This window comes from Carcharodon carcharias, chromosome 18, assembly GCF_017639515.1.
Source record: "Carcharodon carcharias isolate sCarCar2 chromosome 18, sCarCar2.pri, whole genome shotgun sequence".
In the NCBI taxonomy this organism is placed as follows: Eukaryota; Metazoa; Chordata; class Chondrichthyes; order Lamniformes; family Lamnidae; genus Carcharodon; species Carcharodon carcharias.
The window spans coordinates 50,062,547-50,080,655 of record NC_054484.1 but is presented as its reverse complement, the minus strand read 5'-3'; the positions used below and the strand labels follow the sequence as shown (position 1 = coordinate 50,080,655).

The 18,109-nt window shown below is 38.7% G+C and overlaps 1 protein-coding gene across 8 annotated transcripts in view; it reads left to right on the top strand.

Moving 5' to 3' along the window:
• The window catches only part of tiam1a (TIAM Rac1 associated GEF 1a), a 303,246-nt gene that overhangs the window by 165,587 nt on the left and 119,550 nt on the right, over positions 1-18,109 (top strand). For 7 of the 8 annotated variants that reach the window (XM_041211695.1, XM_041211693.1, XM_041211698.1 and 4 more), the window contains 3 exons: positions 1,682-1,849; positions 8,000-8,101; positions 10,695-10,773. In XM_041211695.1, the coding sequence (XP_041067629.1) occupies positions 1,682-1,849; positions 8,000-8,101; positions 10,695-10,773 (349 nt within the window). The remainder of the gene's footprint in view (positions 1-1,681; positions 1,850-7,999; positions 8,102-10,694; positions 10,774-18,109) is intronic. The other variant, XM_041211699.1, reaches the window with a different exon arrangement.

The window sequence follows — 18,109 nt, the reverse complement described above, 5'->3', positions numbered from 1 at the left end:
ATGGTGTATATTTATGACCTGGGTGTACAAGGCACAGTTTCAAAAGTTGCAGATGACACTAAACTTGGAATTATTGTGAGGAAAATAGTGATAACCTTCAGGAGGATATAGACAAGCTAGTGGAATGGGCGAACATATGGAATGTGAAATTTAATGGAGGAGTGTACATGAGAACGCAATAAATAGGATCAGGAGTAGACCATATGGCCCATTGAGCCTGCTGCACCTTTCAATGAGAACATGGCTGATCTTGGCTTAAATTCCACTTCCCTGCCTGTTCCCCATATTCCATAATTCACTGAAAGACCAAAAGAGTGTAAAGTAATACATTTTGGTAGGAAGAATGAGGAAAGGCAATAATGGATGCAATTCTAAAAGGGGCGTCAGAGACATCTGAGGATATTGTTGAAGGTGGCAGGGCAGGTTGAGAAATTGGTTAAAAAGCCAGACAGGATCCTGGGCTTTATAAATCGATTATGGAGTACAAAAGGAAGGAAAGCATGATGAACCTTTAGAAAACACTGGTTCAGCCTCAATTGGAGTATTGTATTTAATTCTGGGCACTGTACTTTTGAAATTATGTAATGGCTTTAGAGAGGTGTCAAAAAGGGCTTGACAGGGTAGATACTGAGAGGATGGCTTCCTTCATGGGGGAATCCATCTCACTGAATGGTGGGGCAGGTTTGAGGGGCTGAATTGCCCTATTGGCAGAAGGGTTGAGAACCAGAGGCGACCAGTTGAAGGTGATTGGTAAAAGAACTAATGCCGACACGAGGAAAAACTTTATTATGCAACGAGTGGTTAGGATCTGGAATACACTGCCTTAAAGTATGGTGGAGGCAGATTCAGTTATTGCTTTCAAAAGAGAGTTGGATAAGTACCTGAAGAGAGAGATTTTCAAAGTTATGGGGAAAGGGTGGGGGAGGAGAACTAGCCGAGTTCCTTTTGCAGAGAACCACCATGGACACAAAGGGCCAAATGGCCTCCTCCAGTGGTGGAACCATTCTATGATTCAATTCATTTATGATTATAAGCTCTGAGTTTCCTCCTTTAAAGCTCTCTATCCCTCTCTCCTATTTCAAGATGCACCTTTAAAAACTACCTGTTTCATCAAGCTTTTGGCCATCTGTCCTGATAGGTCTTTCAGTGGATTGTTGGCAAATTTTTTTTTGATATCACTGTTGTTAAGCATCTTGGCACATTTTACTATGTTAAAGGCACTACATAAATGCAGCTCGTTATAACTGGCTTAGTGGAGTTGAAGGTATTGATAATGTGAAGAATTTAAATTATCATAGTTTAGAAGAATGAGTCATTAAAGCACCCTGAGCTTTTGATAGCACTTTTGCAAATTTTTAATTCAGTAACCTATAGTTGTTATGTTCAGCAACTCCACCTAGCCAGGCTCCTGGAATGTTGTCAACACCCCTTTGGAGCAAGAAAATGTGAAACATCAACAGAAGTAGAAAAAAGGTTAATGTTAGTCTGTTCTTTATAAAATGGATGCTGATGTTGGAGTTTTCCTTTTTGTGACATTATTTTGAAATAGCTATGCATTATGTCAGTGTATTGTATTGCATAAAGAAATTACCAAAGCATGTTTCTGTATTCTTAACTTTTTTATATTGACTTAACTGTGACAAAGAATTTGAGTGTAGGTTATTACTGGCCTTTCCTACAGAGAGAAAAGAGCCTAACCATGAGTATTCATCAACAAACACATGAAAGTGACAACTGGGTTACTGATTTCCTCGTGCCTACATGGGTCTGTTTACCAGATGATCAACCCATTTTGGTTGTTGTACATCCAGGGAACTCAGCACAGGAAATTCTTGAAGTGGCCTGTAAGGTATGTCCAAGATTAATTCTCAATATACTTTCAACAAGTAATTATTAGAGGAGTTGATTATTGACAAAATTACTTTGAAATGTAGTTGTTGGCTAAATAAAGGATCCGACAGAACTTCAAAAGATTGATTGTACAATGAAAATATTTTATTGCAATTGATGACACATTGTAAAAGTTTAATAATTATTTTTTGCTCAATAAATCCTTACTTAATTCAGCTGTTTAATTTTTATTTTCTCCTCTGTTACTGACATTTTCAAAGCTTTCAAATCTTCTTTCGCATTATTACCTTGAAAAATTCGTTCTTTGCTTCACAATAAGCAACCAGCTTAGTAATATCCGAATAGTCATGTATTTTTGCAATTTTGATGTTGATTCCCCAACCCTAATACTGTAGCTGTTTGTTTGCATCCCAGTATAATTTCGCCAATGATTTGTATTTTTCTATGTGGTGGTTCAAAACACACACAAAAAAACTAAATGATCTTAGTCTGTAATACAGAAATACGAATATTATCAGAATGAACAGAGGAACATTTATCTGTATTGTATTGAATGTATTGTATACTAAAATAAATATTGGATGTCAACCCCCAAAAACAGTCTGTACAAAAATAGAATTGAAGCAGTAAAAAGTCTGTAAGTAACTAGCACTGCCACTCAGTATTTCTTCTCAAGTGCAAGGAACCTTTAAGCAGCATTTATAGATATAGAAGTGTAGATACATTCAAAATACACACAAGAATATATATGTACAGAGGATGAAAGAAGAGAACCATAATTGACAAAGATGGATTGGTTTTGTTTATGTACAGCCATGAGTATGTATTTATACAACATGAAGGTAAAATTAATTTGCCTCAAATTATCAAGATTGTGCTCTGATAAATTAGGTGTGCCCACTCCCACAATTGTTCTTAACTATAGTAATTTATTCTCCTAATTTTTTACCCTCCTATTTTTATTAGGGACAATATGTTTATTTTTAAAATAATTATGCAAACTTTGTTCCTTAACATGTTTCTAATTTTGCTGATAGATTTGAAATAAACCTATGATTTATGAAAATATGTATGTGCAAAGGTTTGCCAGATTTTCAGACCTTGTTTGAATTATATTTAATGTGGGAGTTATTGTGATGAAAGCAAAGATATAGATGTAATGTTATTGTCTCACTTTGTGGTGCAATTTTAAAGGAAGTGAGATTATGTTAGCATTACAAGTCCCTCCATGTTGAATGCACTTTTTTCAGGAGCTGTATTGCAAGCCTTACGGTAGAGGTGGTGTTGGTGGGGAGGGAGGGGGGGGTGGGGTAGGGAGTGTGATGGGCTGTTGGGAGGTTGGTGGAGGTAGTTTGCTCGTCAGTATGCCATAAACGCAGCATTTTTTAATCATTCAGTGAGACATTTGAGTGTTTTTCTAAATATCATCAAGCAACACTGTCTTCTGAGTCAAAATTTAGGTTCAGTTAAAATATGCCCGACATGGTCTAAATCACTATCAGCCACACATCTATCTGTGTATGCATGTTTTGCCATTTATGGCTGTATTCACTCAATATACAAATGTGAATATAGTTTGTTATGAATTGTTCCAAAGCCGCCTTCCGCATTATAACTTCTTGTTACCTGTGTTTTCTCTCCTGTCTCCTGCATCAGCTCATGCACATTTACCTTTTTGTTTGATCTGCATCTTCTCACTTCAAATCACAATGTGAGTTAAGAACCTGAAGAGTTCTGGTACGGTAGTATGATTCAGATATCAAGCATTTCATTACAGACTTTTAAGGATCAGACAATCTTCTTTTAAAGTCCAGTTTCATGTCATTTGTGAGAGCGGTGGGGGAATACACCCACTTATGACAGTGGTTTCCAAAATTTTTATTTGGATGATAATTGATGTCACGGAAGTACATGCATAAGTATCAAGTCTTTTCATTTATTCAATTAACTTGAGTAATTTTAAAAGCCTGCAATGAAATTTAGGATGCTGAATAGTTAATTCTAGTAAGATGCACTGAAACATTTTTGACAAATGTTTTCCATATTATTAAATTGTGTTTCAATATTTAACCTTTTAACTATTTATTGCATATCCTTAGTGGTCATTTTGGAAATCTTAACTCCTCTCTAAAGTTATGAATAAATTATAATTTAATATTTCCATTAATCTTATAGTGTGTAAAGATATGCTTCAATTTTTTTCCCAACATTGTGCTGCTTTTTTGATCAACAGCATTGTTATTTGCATTAAAAGTGTATGCTCTTGTCACTAAGAATTGAAGCATGTGGACTTCTCAGTTCCGGTATAAAACTTTTAAAAATACAAAGAAGCCTTATGAATAACTTATTTTATTTTGAAGAAAAAAAAAGTCATTAAAAGCATCATATAACTAGGATTCAAAATCTTAACACATAGTTTAGGGAAAGTTCCATCTCATAAAATAGTCTAAAGTAACTATTTGCTCAGACAATATCAACCTACAGTAATAATATAAGGCAAATTAGTGCTGGTAGGGTTGCTACACATGACATCCTGCATTGCCATCTCACGTGTTGTTTTTGAATGCCTGTTGAATGTGAATGAGCATGTAATAAAGCAGTAGTTATAGATATCCAGCTATGTGGTATGGGTGTAGGAATATTAAGAAAAAAACCACACGTTTTCAATAACATTTCATTCTGCATCCTATGTCCCAAATTCTTAGGATGGGTTCTCGTACACTTTTATGATCCTTTTGATTAAGCATGTGTTTAATGGGAATGCAATTATGACAATGTTTAAGTAAGTATCATTATAAGAGATGCTCAAAGTTTAGTTAACTGCATTAAATGTTTATAATATTACACATTCTTTTTGTCCTTGCTGTACTTTGCTACGTTTTTTGAGACAGGTTCAAAAGCAGATTCTATTTGGGAAACCAAAATTAACTAGTTGTGTGTGTACCAGAAACAAACAATAGTATCCCTGAGCTTGAACAAAACTAAAACGGTGACCCTTGTGGATGGGAGGAACATTATTTTGTTTCTTAATATTTGTATTTATATTTTAATATTTTGTTATCTTTATTAATTTCACAAACGGCCAACTAAATGTCCCTCCACGTCAAATTTTTACCAACATCTATAGGGGAGAAGATTCGCAATAAAGTAAGAAATAACTTTAATTTCTGAGCCAGGGTTGATTGGGTTGATGGCTAGTGAATTATTATTACTATTACTTTCAAATCATAGAAACTAGCTTGCATGCTTTTATTTATAGCAGGTATGGGTTCTCAGACTTCCATGAATTTAATGAGTTTGGACAATGCATTTGTCACATTTCATCACAGTTATTGATCCCCAGAATACCAATAGTATAGTTTGATCTGAGTTCTTCATGATGTTCCATCATATGATCTGGCATGCTTTGAACTGAATTCTGTGAAAATATCAAAATTATTTTTCAGAAAGAGTATGTAATGCAGCAGGGCATCAAAAACTTCCTTGAGGGTAAATCTTTAAATAGTAAGCAAATAAGTAAGCTTTTGATGACAATATCACGCTTAACAACTGCTTAACAATCACAGAACTTTAGACAAAATGGTTTTATCTGTCACATGCCTGAGAATTTTAGTGTATAAAAGCACCAGTTGAGGAATAAATCCATTATCCCTAATTTTTATTAGTTTGAAGAATAGAACCATAAAAGTGTGGAAAAGTTACAGCACAGAAAGAGGCCACTCAGCCAATCATGTGTGTGCCAGCCATAGAAAGAGAATAAAGGAAATTATCCACTCATTTTTTTAACCCACTTTCCAGCACTTGGTCCGTAGCCTTGCAGGTTGCAGCTCTTCAGGTACATATCCAGATACCTTTTAAATGAGTTGAAACTTTCAGCCTCAACCACCAATTTAGGCAGTGAATTCCAGATGTCCACCACCCTCTGGATGAAAAAAATTTTTCCTCGTGTCCCCCCTAATCCTTCTACTAATCACCTTAAATCTGTACCCCCTGGTAATTGACCCCGCAGCTAGGGGAAACAGGTCTTTCCTATCTATACTATCTAGGCCCCTCATGATTTTGTACATCTCAATTAGGTCACCCTCAGCTCCTTTGTTCTAAGGAAAACAATCCTAGCCTATCCAATCTTTCTTCATAGATGCAATTTTCAAGCTCTGACAACATTCTTGTAAATCTCCGCTGTACACTCTCCAGAGCAATTTTGTCCTCCTTGTAATGTGGGGCAGAATTTTGCCCTAAGTTGGCGGGTGTGCCCCACTGGCTCGGCGGTAGACGGGCAGCCAAACTCCATCACCGGAGCGGGCCCTGCCGCCACTTTAAATGGGCGGGCCAATTAAGACCCAGCGACCTGCCCAGCGGGAAGACTAAGTGCTGTCTCAGGGAGATCAGTGAAAGTTTTACAAACTTAAAAAATATAAAAATAAAAAAATTAACATATCCCCCTCATGTGACCATGTCACATGAGATGGGGCATGTTAATAAATATCACATAAAATTTAGTAAACATTTTTAAAGCGCGCATGAAACCTCATCCCGCCAGTGGATGAAGTTTTATGTTTTTTCTATTGCCTGCTGGGGCTCCTGGCCTGCCCGCCAACCTTAAGGTTGGATGGGCATGGCCTTTAACTATCTTAATTACTCTGTCAATCGCCTTAATTGGCCATTGACAGGTCGGCAGGCAGACAGCTGATTTCGCTGTCTGCCCACCTTCCTCAAAATTTAAGTGGACTGGGATGACGCCGGGGGTTCCTCCCGATGTCATCCCATGTCATTTTCCTGTCGGTGAGTGGGCCCCACCCCCACATCGCCGACGGGAAAATTCAGGCTGTGGTGACCAGAACTGTATTCAAAATTCCAGCTGTGGCCTAACCAGTGTTTTATACAGTTCCAGCATTACGTCACTGCTTTTGTATTCAATACCTTGTCCAATAATTCCATATGCTTTCTTTACCACCTTGTCCACCTGTCCTGCCACCTTCAGGGACCTGTGGACTTACACTCCAAGGATTCTCACTTCTCAATATTTTCCCATTTATTGAGCATTCCCTTGCTTTATTTTCCTTCCCCAAATGCATTATTTTGCACTTCTCTGGATTGAATTCCATTTGCTACTTTTCTACCCACTTAACTAAACCATTCTGGAGACAACAGCTGTCCTCTTCACTATGAACTATAGGCCAATTTTTGTGTCATCTGCAAATTTCTCAATCATGCCTCATACATTTAAGTTCAGATGAATGACAGTGAAATCTTATGTTTGTTTAATTTATTTGATATTAGCATTTTAATACTTAAGTATTATCATTCAAATCAAAACACTGAGCAGGTGCACAGTTATGATTAAAAAAAAGTAGAAAGGGTACAAAGGGCATTTATGAAGATGTTGCCAGGACTGGAAAATTTTAGCTGTGAGGAAAGATTGGATAGGCTGGAGTTGTTTTCTTTGAAACAGAGGAGGCACAGAGGAGATTTAATTGCAGTATATAAAATTATGATGGGTCTAGATAGAGTGGATAGGAAAGATTTATTTCATTTGGCAGAGAGGTATACAACCAGAGTACATAAACTTAATGTAATTAGTAGAAGGATTAAAAAGGAGTTGAGATTTTTTTTTCACCCAGAGGCTGGTGGGGATCTGGAACTCTGCCTAAAGGATGGTAGAGGCTCAAACCATCATTGCATTTTAAAAAGTTTTTGGATACGCACTTGAAGGGCTGTGGCTGACCAGGCTATGGGCCACGAACTGGAAGGTCGGATTGGCCTGGATAGCTCTTCTTTGGCTAGCGCAGGCACAATGGACCAAATGGCCTCTTGTACTGTACCAAGAGCTAGATATTTTGATCAAGATATTTTCTACTTGTTCTACTATTCTCACTCTTTTGTGTATTACTTAATAAAGTCCATACAGTAAAGGAGTTTGAAAGCAGTTCCTCTTTCTACTTCACCTATTGGCATTGAATCATAGACATTTTATAGAACTTGTTATAGAGCTAAGTAATTTCAAGTCTTTTTTTTCTGTGTATTCTGTGGTAAACATCAAATTGTTTGAAAAATGGAATATCAGTCATTATATTTCTATTAACCAGAGCAAGGTAGGGTTTTATTTTTAATCCACATCTATAAATTTCTAGTGCTTTATATTTTGTAGGTACAAAATTTGGAGCCAGGTGGTCACTATGTGCGTTTGAAGTTTACAGTGGACAATCGCATTCAATATTATGTACCAAAGCAAGAGGATATTCATGAACTGGTAGGTAGCCTGATTCTAGGGTTACACAACTGAAGAATGGTTTTTGGCAACTTACGATTATGTGCAGAGAACGGAGTAGATCTTGGCAACATGGCATGCAAATTTTGCATTGTGCAAGTATTACAGTAATAAAAGTTTGTTTTATGTCATTTATTAAATTGTAAGAATATTAAACCAAGGAAAATTTACTAACCTCTCTTTATTACCCACCATATTTATTTTTTTTATTTGTGCACATACCCCACAAAAATGTCACTGAGGAGCAAATGACTTTTTAATAAAACATTGTGCGCTATGCCACCTGTCTGTTTTGATTATAAACACTGTCTTCTCACCTTTGTCTTGTTTTTGAGTCTTTAAGGCAGTGATCAAAATCAATTGGTACATAGGGGAAGTGCTCATTTAAAGAAGACTTACATGCTCCCCCCATTCCCGATGGAAGGGGACAACTTAAAAAAAAAAGTATCTCAATCTTCAGGGTTTGGGCCACAATCTTCAGCCTTGTCCCTCGGATGGTTCTCACCTGAGCCACTGGAGTTCCAAGTCTGTCTGCTTTGGCATTTGGTTGCTGATCCTGCCCTGAGGATCTTCTAGGCTTGGAATGTGGGAACTCCTGGTGTAGTATTCCAAGATCCCTCTTACTCAACTAGCTTTGTTGGGGATGGATGGAGGCTTCTTTGTTTACTAGGCCCATAGAAATACCACCCTTAAAGTGGGATGCAGCATATCTGGCTGCTGTATTAATTTCAGGCTCTTCTGCTTCAGTCCAGCTGGAGTGAGTTTTCTGACACCTTTGAACTTTTTTGCAGTGCAAGGCTTTGGTCGAATGTAAAATGCTAGCACTTTGTTGTGTTGAAGTTGAAAAGGTGTTAATGGGAGATGTACATTGTGCCACACATGGATAGGTGCAAAAAGTAAAACAAATCAGTTCCTTTTCTCCACCATAACAAACTGCTATGAAATTTTAAACAGGAGTAGAGAGAAATACACACTAAACAATGTTAACCAATATCAAGTAAGTGCAGATAACATACCAGCACCAAAAGATTTTTTTTCTTTTGCTTGGACCCTATTGGAATTTTTTTAGAATGGAAATCAAACAATGGAATGTGTTTGTTCTCTGTTACTTTTATCTTTAGCTTTTTTATTTTGTAAGATAGCTATCAATAAGTGACACCAGTAAGGGACAGTAGCAATGTGGATACAAAATTGCCTGAGTAATAGGAAACAGTGGATAATGGTTAATGGATATTTTTCGGGTGGGAGAAAGGTTTGTAGTGGAATTCCCCAGGGGTCAGTATTGGGACCATTGTTTTTCATTATACATATTAATGATCTAGATCTTGGTGTGCAGGGAACAATTTCAAAGTTTGCAGATAATGCAAAACTTGGAAGCATTGTAAAGTGTGAGGACAGTGTAGAACTTGAAAAGGACATAGCCAAGTTGGTGGAGTGGTCAGTTAGGTGGCAGATGAAGTTCAATGCCGAAAGGGATGAGGTGATTTATTTTGGTGGAAAGAACATAGAGAGAAAATACAAAATAAGGGGTACAACTCTAAAGGATGTGCAGGAGCAGAGGGATTTGGGAGTATATGTGTATAAGTCATTAAAGGTGGCAGGACTGGTGGACAGAGCAGTTATTAAAGCACACAGTGTCCTGGGCTTTATTAATTGGGGCATAGAGTACAAGAGCAAGGAGGTTATGCTGAGCATGTATTGGACACTAGTTAGACCTCAGCTGGAGTATTTTGTATAGTTTTTGGGTGCCATGCTATAGGAAGGATGTGAATGCATTGGAGAGAGTGCAGAAGAGGTTTACAAAAATGGTTCCAGAGATGAGAAACTTCAGTTATGAAGATAGATGGGAGAAATTGGGTCAGTTCTCCATTGAGAGGAGAAGGCTTAGAGGAGATTTGTTAGAGGTGTTCAAAATCATGATGGGGCTGGATAGAGTAGATAGGGAGAAACTGTTCCCGCTCATAAGCGGATTGAGAATGAGAGGGCACAGACTTAAAATAATTGGCAAATGAAGGAAATGTGATGTGAGAGAAAGCTTTTTCACATTGTGAGTGGTTCAGGTCTGGAATGCACTGCCTTGAAGTGTGGTGGAGGCTGGTTCAATCGAGGCATTCAAGAGGGCATTAAGATGATTATTTAAATAGAGACAAAGTGCAGGGTTACGGGGATATAGCAGGAGAATGGCACTGAGTAATAATGCTCATTTAGAGAGCCGGTGCAAACATGAAGGTCTGAATGGCCTCCTGCACCGTAACAATTCTGTGATTCTGTGAAGTTATATAAGTTATTCATCTCAAAACAAGAGTCAAGATGAGGATGGTTAAAAATTAAATTTAGAAACGAATGTCTTAAAAGAACTAATTTTAAGAGATGTTAATATGATGTTGGTGTGTACTATCCAGCAGCAAATGTGGATCATAAAGTAAATTGGATAACTTATAACACTGGAAATTTATATTCATTATAAATGCATGTTAATAAATACTTGTTAGTTATTTCTAAGCAGTTTGTATCATCTTTCTCTGTGATATCGTCCCCCATTTTGAAATTAACAAAAGTTGTTTTGTTTTCTCAGTTGTACCAAGAAATTGAAATTTGTCCTAAAATTATTCATCGTGTTCAATTTGACAAGTCTGATACTTCTGTTAGTTATGGTAAGAATATGTGCTAAATTCTAAAACATAAATAAATACACAGTTTTCTATAAATTCTTCTTTTGGTCAATTGTGGCTTTATTTTTGCTTTGTTCTTTGGACATCGCTGACAGCCTGATTGAAAAGAAACTGTGTAATTTTCTTAACTTTTGTGCAACTGGTCCATGTAAATTTGAAGACCAGTTTTCAAGACAGTCAGAGACTGATTTATTCAATTTGACTTGGGGTTAAGGTCATTGTATAATTAGAGGCTTGGCTATATACAATCCAATTTGAAATTGCATAATTTTAAATTAACTTTACACTGATTTTGTACAAAAATGCCTCCCGGCTGTTTTGTTTAAAATGCTCGATCCATTTGACTTTTTTTAAAGCAAAATGAATTTGAATTCACTGGAGTAGACAACAGTGTTGATCATATTTTCCTTCAGCCCATTCGTCCAAAATTTTTGCTTTACCCATTTACTGGCCAACCAGAAGCTTCTTCTGTAAAGATAGGAAGTCAGTATGCTGCCATAACTCAGCCAATGCTGAGAGGCTCAGCACCAGCTTGGGAATAACTTTGCTTAGCTTTTCCTTTACTGTGGCTGCAATTCGATTGCTAGCAGGAATCAAGCTTGTGTCCACAGTCTTCCAATATCCACCATGCCCCTTATCTATCACGCTTACCTTAAGCTTTAGGATTCAGTATCAGTAGCATTAATTAGTAACATAATTAGTTTATAATATGTAATTATATTCATTGAAAGAATAGTTGTGTTATTGCCAAAGTGATCAGATACTGGATACCTTCAGACATCCATGACCATTAATTTATGTGTGGGCCTTGACTTTTTTATTCGTTCATGGACTGTGGACATTGTTGGCATGGTCAGCATTTATTGCCCATCCCGCACTGACCTTGAGAAGGCAGTGGTCTGCTGCCTTCTTAAACTGCAGCAGTCCATGTGGTGTCGGTATTTCTACTGTGCTGTTAGGTAGGGAGTTCCAGGATTTTAACCCAGAGACGAGGAAGGAACGGCGATATAGTTCCAAGTCAGGATAGCGTGTGACTTGGAGAGGAAATTGCAGGTGGTACCCATGTGCTTGTCCTTCCAGATGGTAGAGGTCACAGGTTTGGAAGGTGTCCATCCTTAGAACTTTGGTGGGTTACTGCAGTGCATCTTGTGGATGGTACACATTGCAACGTATGGTTTGAATGTTTAAGGTAGTGGATGGGGTGTCAATCACAGGCTGTTTTGCCCTGGATGGTGATGAGCTTCTTCAGTATTGTTGGAGCGGCACTCAGCCATGCAAGTGGATAGTTTTCCATCACACTCCTTGCTTGCACTTTGTAGATGGTGGAAAGGCTTTATGGAGTCAGGAGGTGAGTTACTCATTGCAGAATAGACAGCCTGTGACCTGCTTTTGTAGTTACATAGTTAAGTGGCTGGTCCAGTTAAGTTTCTGGTAAATGGTAATTCCCAAGTGCCTCATGGTGTGGGATTCAGTGATGGTAATGGTATTAAATGTCAAGAGGTGGTAGTTAGACTTACTTTCGTTGGGGATGATTATTGCCTAGTGCGAATGTTACTTATCACTTAACAGCCCACACTTGAATGTTGTCCAGATCTTGCTGCATGCGAGCTGGAACTGCTTCAATATTTGAGGAGCTGTGAATGGAACCAAATACCATAATTATCAGTGAGCATCCCCATTTATGACCTTATGATAAAGGAAATGTCATTGATGAGCAGTTGAAGACGATTGGGCTTAGAACACTACTTGAGGAACTCCTGCAACAATGCACTGAAACTGAGAAAATTGGCCTCCGACAACCACAACCATCTTCCCTTATGCTAGGTATAACTCCAACCAGTGGAGAGTTTCCCCCTGATTCCCATTGACTTTAATTTTACTAGGGCTCCTTGATGCCATATTATGTCAAGTGCTGCTTTGACGTTAAGGGCAGTCACTCCCATCTCTGGAATTCAGCTCTTTTATTCATGTCTGGATGTAGTGAGGTCTAGAAGGCACGAGTCCCTGCCAGAATCCAACTGAGCATCACTGAACAGGTTATTGGTCAGTAAGTGAGACTTGATTGTATTGTCAACAAAACCTTCCATCACTTTGCTTATGATTGAGAGTGGATTGATTGGGCAGTAATTGGCCAGATTGGATTTGTCCTGGACAGGGCAAGCCTGGACAATTGTCCACTTCATTGTGTGGATGCCAATGTTGCAACTATCCTGGAATGTTTGGCTAGAGTCGTGGTCATTTCTTAAGCATAAGTCTTCAGCAGTACGTTTGGGATATTGTACAGCTTTTGCTGTGTCCAGTGTGCTCAGCCATTTCATGAGATCACATGGAGTGAATTTAAATTGCGGAAGACTGCCATCTGTGATGATCAGGAACTCAGGTGGCCAGGATAGTTCACCCACTTGGCATCTCTGGCTGAAGATTGCAGTCATCCTTTTCATTCACGTGCTGGGTTCCTCCATCATTGAGGATGGGTATGCTTATGGAGCCTCTTTCTCTTGTTAGTTGGTTGTTAGAATGGTCCATCACCATTTGCAACTGAATGTAGCAGGGCTTCAGAGCTTTGATCTGACCCTTTCATTGTGGAATTGCTTAATGCTGCTTCTGCTGTTTTGCATCCATGTAGTTTCATGTTGTAGTTCCACCAGGTTGGCACCTCATTTTCAGGTATGTCTGCTGCTGCTCCTGACATGCATCACTCTACTTTGCATTAAATGAAGGTTGATCCCTTAGCTTGATGGCAATGGTAGAGTGTGGGATATGGCGAACTGAGATTACAGATTGTGGTGGGATGCAATTCTGTGGCTGCTGATGCCCCACAGCACCTCATGGATGTCCAGTTTTCAACTGCTAGATCTGTTCTGAATCTGTCCCATTTAGCATGGTAATACCATACAGCACGATGGATTGTGTCCTCATTGAGAAGATAATATTTTGTCTCCATAAGGACTGTATAGTGGTCACTCCTATCAATATTGCCATGAACAGAAGCATGATGAATGAACCTGCAGATCCAGACCAGCAGCTATGTCCTTCAGGACTTGAGTAGCTCAGTCATTAGTGGTGCTTCCAAGCCTTTCTTAGTGATGGGCATTAAATTCCTCACCCATGGTTCATTTTGTGCTCTTGCTATTCTTGGTGCTTTTTCAAAAGTGGTGTTCAGTGTGGGGGAGTATTGATATATCAGCTCAGGGAGGGTAGTAAGTGGTAATCAGCAAGAGATTACCTTGCTCATGTTCATGCTGACGCCATGAGACTTCATAGGATCCAGAGCCAATATTGAGGACTCCCAGGACAAGTCCCACCCGACTATACACCACCGGGTTGCCACCTCTGGTGGCTCTGTCCTACTAGTGCAACGGGCAGTACTCAGGGATGGTGGTGGAGGAATCTGGGATGTTGGACGAAAGGTTTGATTCTGGTGAGTATGACTGTCAGACTGTTGCTTGTCTGGTTGGTGGACAGCTCTTCCAATGTTAGTGACATGGATTATGACTACTAGAAGACTATTTTATGATGGAGGTGTTACAGCCAAGTCCAATTACCTACTATCCTAATGCCTCCTTGCAACTTAGGATAACAATCAGGAGAGAAACTTTAGCTCACTCTACCCTCTAACCTGGGATACTGAGATTATTGCAGAAAATTAGAAGAGCATCACTGAAAACAAATATTCAACAGGACACTGCATTAAGAGTAGAAAATTCAGCAGACCCAGATGATATGCAGCCAGAATATTGGGGAAGGATTAGTGCAGCCACTATCTGTAAGACTTTTTAAAAAAAACCTCTGTAAACTGGAATTATGCCAAAGACCTGCGGGGGTGGCAAATATTGCACACTGTACAAAAAAGAGGATAATCGCATATTGCTGAAAAGAGAGACATGTTGGCAAAGCTTTTCATCTTGCACTCATAAAGACAAACACAAGAATGCCAAATTTCAAACGATCATTACAATTTATACTATAGGATAAGGGTGCTGATTGGTTGGCCAGTCGACTTTGTTTGGCTGAGGCATTGCCGTGGAGAAAGAACAGGGAACTAACTATAAGCTCTTCAAGCTCTTGGATAATTCAAAAAATCTCTAAATATAAAGACCAGCATTTCATTAGCCTTTTTGATTATTTTCTGTACCTGTTCATGACGAGAAACCATCAATGAAAAATTGTCCCTGAGCAAGTGAGTTGAGAGACTAGGAAAGTTTTATTTATAGGAACTTGGAATTACTTGCCAGATGGAATGGTTGAGGCAGAGACCATTGCATCTTTTAACAGAAGATTGGTTAACTATTTGAAGAAGAGGAAATCATAGGGTTATGCAAAAAGAGCAAGCCATGGGATTATTTAGGATTGCCCTTGCAATGAGTACACACTGACCTAATGAGCTAAATGAGATCCTTCTCTGCTGTAAGCTTCATAGTTCTTTGATTTAGGTAGAGGGAATACTTCACCACAAATCTCTATTAGTTAAGTATTAACAAAGAACAATATAAAAGGATATTGGGAAATAGAAAGAGTACCAGTTAAAGAGCTGATGCATGCAAAGTCACAGTTGGCTGAATAACTTCCTGTGCTGTGATTTCTATGATTCTATGTAGCAGGAGAAAAAATAACCACTATGTGGTACTGCAGAATAATTGTATCTATTATAAACACTTTGGTTAACAACATTGAATAAAAAAGAAGAACCAAATTTTAAGTTTTATACAAAAAGTAGTCTTGGTTTAGTTACTCAACAAAATTATATCAGTTGATTCATGCTGCACAAATGCCTTTGCTGTTTATGCTAGCATGAATTGCTGAGTAATGCTGACTTCAGGAATGCTGCAGTGTAGGGAGAGGAAAATTAGTTGAGGTTCCACCCCTGCTGGCTTTCCAACAACCTCCCCTGGGAGCGAGCATGTGCGTAACCCTATGTATGTGCGTATGCATATGCTTGTCTACACACAATGGGTTTAGTTGCAATATACCCTCAATGTTATGTAACTGGCTTACAGTCATCATCTGTGTTCGTGCATGAAAAATGGCAACTTGGGTAAGGGAATTTGAGGGATTCTCAATACAGTGAAACTGTATTCCTAACGACGAATCAATGCAGCCTGGGAAGAAGTGGGAGTAAATTGGCGCAAAGTGGAGAGAAGAAATGAGGGTTGTTCATGCATTATCGTTCTCACTTAGACCTTAGTCCACTGTCTCAAAGGAAACTCTCCCAACTCAGATTTCTGTTCTCTCGGAATCAAGGGATATGGGGAGCAGATGGAAAAAGGGAATTGAGGCAAAAGATCAGCCATGATCAATCAGGGTTCCATTCCTGCTTGTTTTCCAGCTACCTCTGCTGGAAGTGAGTGGGTGTGTGCTTGTGCACATACATATGCAGGTGCCTATGCATTGGAGTGTACACAATGAGTTTAACTTGCAGTGCCGAAGCAGGCTTGAGGGCCGTGGGTCTACTCCTGCTCCTATGTCTTATGTTATCTTCATTGCTTATGGTGCCTACAATAAATCTGAGTTCTTGCATCCCAAACATTTCCCTTTAGTGACTCTATAGCTTTAGTCCAACCAAGACTTGAATACTGTTCCATTTTTGGGAAGGGTCACCTCGCATTTGACTCTCAGCCTCATGATGATCACATCTTGTCATCTGAAAGGTTATTATTCTCTAATCTCTAGCACCCAATTTTGCTACATCACAACCTTTCTTACATTTCTTTTGTAAATGCTACTACAGGCCTGAATATTGCTGCACTGAACTTTCCGGCATTCATAGAATGGTAACAGCACAGAAGGAGGCCATTCAGCCTATCATGCCCATTCTGATTCTTTGCAAGAGCAACTCAGTTAGTCCCGCTCCCTCGCCTTTTCCCCTTTGTCCTGAAAATTTTTCCTTTCAGTGAATGAGCCAATTTTCTTTTGAATGCCATGATTGAATCCAACCTTTTTGAAAGCTCCTTAATTTGGCATTTTGCTCATTGTTCCTCTTTGTTTCCTCATTTTATTGAAATTGAGACTTGAAGCAATATTTTCTACTGTAATAATTCCTTTTCAGCTTTTCTTAATTGTGGAGCACCTTACTAAAGCTTCCTTTCTCCAACACTTTACACATTCTCTTGTTTTGTCTTCAACTTTGTTATTACCTTCAGCTAGACTAATAATTGAAACCTGAATCAACGGCAGATGATGCCCTGATCAAAACAGCTGTTAGCCTCTGTCATTGCAGCTACCTTATTTCAGGATCTGGTGCCCTGGTGTCTTGCTGCAGATCATTCTACTAACATGTCCACATGGTTGCTCCCTGACTAAACCATTTCCTGTGATGCATAACTATATTTTGAACTTGACTATGACTGTTTAAAATGCTAACTGGACATTGGGATTGCACAATATTCCACGAAGGGCAACCTTGGGGAATGCTCAACAAAGAAATGCTAAAGATCAAATGGAGAATTGCTATGTATCGTCAGTTTTTTCCACAAGATGACCAAAACTAAATTCTAGGCAAGTTATCAATATAAATACAGATGAGAAAGTCAATTTGACTCATCTTCGTTTATCCATCTGGAACGATTCCTCAAACACCCATCCATCATGGCATCCATGCTTCTCAGGGTTTTTAACTCTAATACTCTACCTTTTGTATGAAGAGCTTCCTGATTCAGTCCTGAATTTCCCGTTTTTGCATCTGTGGCTCTTGACATATTTCTCTGAATTGCGTATCCTGCATATATTGAAAAAATGTTGGAAAAAAAATCTAAGCCCTCTTGAACTCTCAACCTGCTTTAAAGTGTCTTAAAATTGTAAGAAATTAGACAAGATCAGTATTCCCTCTAAGATGCTTCAGTGCACAGTCGTGCAGCGATCTAGAACATACTGCATCTTGAAATAAACAACTTCTTTGGGAGAAATTTCCAGCATAGTGTAAGTCATGACTTTTAAAATGTAAATGGCTCATGGCCAAAATGTAGTGCACAGAGGAGATTGTAGCCTGCCAAGAGCAAAGAAAATTTGGAGGGTACATTGGTCACAAGTCATTTAAGATCCATCCAACGCTAGAGTACGTCACTGTGGTGAAAGCAAACAAAACGTGAGTAATTTAAAAGTACCCTGCCTATTTTACTGGTATAAAATAGGCACAAGAATGACTAATTTAGTAGTGCCATGATCTAGGTTTGTGTTTGGGTGACTGCTAAATTTGTCTATTTTTAGGTGAATATGGTAATGAGGAGCCTACCATCTTTTACATGACCTCTTGGAGAAATTTTTCATTGCTGAGCAGAGGAGGCACTGGGGCTGCTCCACGCAGGTTTTCAGGAGTTTGCTG